Source organism: Aegilops tauschii, chromosome 2 (assembly GCF_002575655.3).
Source record: "Aegilops tauschii subsp. strangulata cultivar AL8/78 chromosome 2, Aet v6.0, whole genome shotgun sequence".
Lineage (NCBI taxonomy): Eukaryota > Viridiplantae > Streptophyta > Magnoliopsida > Poales > Poaceae > Aegilops > Aegilops tauschii.
Genome location: NC_053036.3, coordinates 397,813,558 through 397,818,623, shown reverse-complemented (window position 1 = coordinate 397,818,623; position 5,066 = coordinate 397,813,558). Strand labels below are relative to the sequence as shown.

The window sequence follows — 5,066 nt, the reverse complement described above, 5'->3', positions numbered from 1 at the left end:
CCTTTAATTTAGGAGCACGTACTGCCTCTCCTCAACTAAGGAAGGCAAAGATCACGGGCGTTCTATCCCTGGTGGTTACGACGACCTAGGAGATCCTCCTCCTCCTATTTAGTCTCGGCATCGTCTTTCATGTCGTCTACAACGGCTCCTACCGCCGAGTCGACGACAGCTGCGTCCCTAGCATCGGCCCAACCCCAGCAAGATCGTCGAGAACATCCAGGTCGTCAGCGCGTGCTGGCCGTCGTGGACGAACTGCGTCCACGTTACAACGCCGACAACTTCCATCTTCATCGAGCGATCCAGTATGTTGGCAACCGTACCGCATCCATGATGCTTTTCTTTGTGCGTGTGTTAGATTCGATAGGACTAAGATTAATTAGCGCATAATCTTCGCATTACATCTGTTGGAGTAGATGTTTTTTGTTTGTGCGTGTATTAGATTAGATAGGCCTATGACACTAGATTTGTTTGTGCGTGTATCTGATTAGATAGCCCTACGATTGCAAATTAGTTTCTGCATGTTGTTTGTAGGTTGGATTGATGAATAAACAACAATTTTTTATCAGTGTTAGTTATAGCATAGTCACTTTAAGTTATAGCAATGCCCTAAGACATGCATGTTGCAACTATGAGACGCCGACTAATATTGTATGTGATGCACGTTTGTTTGATGCATGTTCCAGTATGCATAATTTCGTTTTTTTATTTTCAATTTACTGTTAATTAGGCACTGTCACCGATTCTTATATCTATTTGTACAGTACCATATGAAAATAAATGATTAGATAAATTATGTTGCTTTTTATTATGAAACTAATTGGTTAAATAAGTACTTGTTAAACTGTCATTTTATGTGCTGCACGTGTCTCTGCTGAATGTTTCAGTATGAATAAATTATGTTGTATAGTTTTCTATCTACTATGGGATAGTGTATTCCATTATTATGTTTTATGCAACAATATGTTAGGAAAAAAGTTGATTACATAATTTATGGTACTATAACCAAGTATATTTTTTAACAGGATGAATGAACTCAACGGAGAAATTGTTTGCGCCGTAGAAAAATGGTGCAAACTTATTGCCGGTCTATCTTCCGGTCAAGGGGCCGCACTTGCCGAAACACCACTCCGTAGCATGCTTCAGATACCTTCGCTGAAGATGCGTACACTGTTGATCCGGTACATGGTTGAGATATTTGATCCTAGTAAGGGCAGATTCATTGTACAAGACTTGGTTGGCGAAGTGTCTCTCGGTGCCGTGGATGTTGAGTGCATCTTGGCCTTGGAGAACCACGGACTGTCGGCAGAAGGTATTCTCGGTGAGGAAGGTGAGGATGTTAAAGATCGAGTGCTGCCTCAATTCCTGAGCAAGACCACAGGTAACATAGTCATCGATGATCTGATTGTGGACATCACAAAAAATAAATCTGCCGATGACGATTTCCTTCGGAGAGTTGTCCTCGTGTTGCTTGGAACAGTTCTTGCTCCCATGTCGAGCAAGACTGTACCAAAGCAATATTACGCATTGGTGGACGATGTGAAGCGTATATCCAAGATTAATTGGAATGCATTCACCCTCCGGGTTCTGTTGGACTGCCTTCGCAACGTGAGGAAAGGCAAACACCTCCGCCAATGGCCGAGAGGGAACTTAGCTCTCCTGCAGGTACACCTTTCAGACTTGTACCATTGCAAAAAAATAATATGATTGCTAATTTACCTGCTGTATAGTACTAATTGTAATTTTTCATATTCATGCAGTACCTGTACTGGGAGAAGATTCAGCCTCTGGAAGGTGAATGCGCATTCAATCCTAGCTTGTCCATGGAACCTCTAATGAGGAATTGGACTGAAGCTGCAGCCTCAAGGAGAGACAAGTTTGATTATGACCAAGGCCATGGCCGTGGTAACATCAAGGTAATTCATTACGTTGGGTACTTCTTAACTTTTATATAACATAATTAGTTGTATTAATATTTTTATTGATCACATATACTTGTATTTCACATGCAGATTGAAGACAACATAACCAAGGAGTATAGGGCGCAGGAGCGCAAAGTACCCGAACCAGAAAAGCCAAAAATGAAGCCCGCCGTTGGTGCGGCAAAGAAGTCCAAGTTAGCCTCAAACGCGGACGAGATGATGAACCTCATCATGAAGCGGTGTATGGATTACATACGCAACCAAATGAAGGAAATACCAGAACAAGTAGCCGAGGTGACACACCCTTAATTCTATGTTTACAACATTTTTGAAGTTGCAAAACCGTGCCGACATTAATTAATATTTTTTATGTAATGCAGAGATTGTTAGAGAAGTTGAACCAAAATGGTGTGATGTACAAGCCAGCGGCTGCTGCGGCTTCCGGCAACAACGATGCCGACCTAGAAGTGGATTCCTTTGAGAATGGTCCGCCAGAAAAAAAAAGAATTCATGTACAAGGATGACTCTGACGGTCTAGAGCCGGTGATTTATTTGACACAGCCTGACGAGCCTGTTGTAAACCAGAACAACGATGATGAGGAAGTATGTTTTCATTTATTTGTCTTCATTTATCTCAATTATGCATCTTCATTTTCGTTAACTGAACCTATCACATTATTTTTTTGTTAACTAGAAAACACCTGCCAAGTTAAATGTTGACAAGACAACGAAGCCTACTGATGAGTGCGGCGCAACACCGGAGAACCCTTGGATTGTAGGTAATTCTCCTCGAGCAGAATCGTCCGACATTGACATTTCTGCAAGTTCTATCGACAGGATGGTGGGTAAGAACAAGGGGAAAAAGTCTCCAGCAACCGCAAAAGAAGACGATGTTATATCCGGGAAGCGCCGACAGACTGTTCCCAAGAAATTTGAATCCCCCTTTAAACTTGACAAGCCCGGCAAGCGAAGCGCTCGCGGTACTAAGCCATCCGGCAACACTACCGCAACTAGAGGTACCGTTAGTAGCTATCTTAGTGCTTAATTTACTACCATTTCATGTACTCACCGTTCGTGACGTTCGTAATTTATCATGCAGCTCTGTTTAGTGACAATGACATGGAAGGCTCTGTTAAGGACGATTTGACACCGGAACTCATCGATGCTGCTGTTGCGTTTGTGGAGGCAGCTGCTCGGTTTGAGAAGAATATGACAAAAAGAGTTTACTACAATGAACGTGGCACCTCTGTGACTGTGGAGAGTATACGACCGGTACTTGAGCATACATGGCTGGCGGATGACGTAAGATCTATTACCATGTCCTGCTATTTAAGTGCATAATCTAGGTGTCACCTATGAAAATAAAATGTTCTATTATTTTACGCAGATTATCGATGCTTATCAGACACATTTGGCTCTGCGCGTTGGTCATGATCGGCACCTCTGTCCAGCCTGGAGGTCCAAATACCTTGTTGATCGTGCTAAGGCACGAGACAACCCTAAACCGTCGAAATACAACATGGACAGTGCGCTGAGCAAGCTGGAGCAGTACGTAGGGTTCTGGACGAGTATACCGTCCGTGATAAGGTACGATATGTTCTTACTAGTTCATTAACACTCATTTCAACAAGCATAATTGCATCTGATTACAAATGTGTTCCACATTTCAGTCGTTTATCCCGTTGAACGTCGGCAATACACACTGGATCACCGTGGTGATGCACAACCGCAAAGAATTCCGAGTTTTTGATTCGCTCTATCCTCTCGAGTTCTCTCTCGACACTGTGAAAGCACTGGTACTCTCCCCGACATTGAGCATTCTTCATATGAAATGTCATATGGTTTCTCACTACTACTTTCTTTCAAATAGCGACTAGCAATAGCAATTGATATGGAAGAGGCAAACTGTATTACACCTGGCAAATATCCAGACGTCACTAAGTGGCCTATCATACCTCAGATCGACATGCCACTACAAGAGGACGGGTGAGTTATGGTTCATCATTTTCTACTTACGAAAGACATGTTCGTGTGCACGGTGACTAATGTTTGCATATATATTAGGAACTCTTGTGGCCTTTTTGTGATTGAAGTTATGGAGCATTGGGACGGGGATCGATGGACCGCCAATTTTACCCAGGTAATTTGTCCTCTCTGCTCGTACACTTGTACAATTGTCGTATAATACCAACTTCTATTCATTAAACCTTGTTCTAAAAATTGCAGGGCACGGTTAATGCAAGGAGAAGGCGTCTCATCGCCGAGTTGGTTCTCTCACCTACCAACACGCTCGAATGTGTGAAGAACAAAATCCGCGACATCGCAAAGAAAAGCAAGGCGTGAAGACATCATACATGATTCAAGATTCTAGTTTCAGTCGCTTGTTTTAAGTCCGGAAGCACGTTTCCCGGCATGTACAACTTTGATTTTCTATCATTCATGTAATAAGCACGATACCATGGATTTTGTGTGGATTTTTGGTCGCTCACACATACTTCTGTATGTGTAATGCAGTCAGACTATACGTTCGTACCAATAAATTTTTGCTTCCCTTCATTTGTTCTACCTTAATGTTTTTTGCTGCTGTGTTCATTCTTTTCTTCCATGGAAGAGTAATTCATTTCCTTTTTACTTTTGCATATTTTTTTGATTTGATTTGGCATTATTCAACAATAAGAAAAAAAGTTGATAAATTCCTTTTTGTTTGCCTGAGAATCAACCTCGGCTGTCGTGCCATCCGGTGTGGGATCCCGCGCCCGAGACAACGACAGATCCGGTCCCAGCGCGGGCGACCCAGTCGACGAGCGCCAGTTGGCGCGGGGGGACGCGCCAGGTCCGGTCCCGCCCGACCGCTCGGTGGAGACAGCCCGCGTGTCGGACGCAGACAGGCCACCCGTGGATCCTGCGGTTGGTGGAGTAGGCAGATCCGCCTGGGATCCCGTGCGCATGATTGCCGCTGGATCTCTCGGGATCGGCGTCCACAGGTGGATCTTCCTCGTGTCTTGCGCCAGACTCCCTTGGCGTTATGTGTTGCTTCAAATCTCGTTGCACAGTTTTTTTGCTGCATTTTTGTTAGCCTTTTCCTTTTCTGCATCATGAAGATCAGGATCAGTAGCACCATCAATCACATGATCAACTACTATTTCG

General features: G+C 43.6%; 1 protein-coding gene across 1 annotated transcript; it reads left to right on the top strand.

The window, feature by feature from the left end:
* The first annotated feature begins 1,182 nt into the window (after nt 1-1,182).
* On the top strand, nt 1,183-4,262 carry LOC141041063 (uncharacterized). The gene is made up of 11 exons (XM_073507174.1): nt 1,183-1,662; nt 1,758-1,913; nt 2,010-2,213; nt 2,300-2,431; nt 2,614-2,899; nt 3,019-3,191; nt 3,307-3,498; nt 3,590-3,715; nt 3,790-3,905; nt 3,984-4,059; nt 4,146-4,262. The coding sequence occupies exons 1-11, from the start codon at nt 1,183-1,185 to the stop codon at nt 4,260-4,262; spliced, it is 2,058 nt and encodes a 685-aa protein (XP_073363275.1).
* The last annotated feature ends 804 nt before the right edge of the window (nt 4,263-5,066 follow it).

Bases quoted from the DNA above. Each gene is read 5' to 3' on its own strand.
- LOC141041063 (XM_073507174.1), top strand. From the start codon at position 1,183: ATGGTTGAGATATTTGATCCTAGTAAGGGCAGATTCATTGTACAAGAC. The intron at 3,499-3,589 runs GTGATAAGGTAC...TCCACATTTCAG, and splicing joins TCTGGACGAGTATACCGTCC to TCGTTTATCCCGTTGAACGT. The intron at 3,716-3,789 runs GTACTCTCCCCG...TCTTTCAAATAG, and splicing joins TCGACACTGTGAAAGCACTG to CGACTAGCAATAGCAATTGA.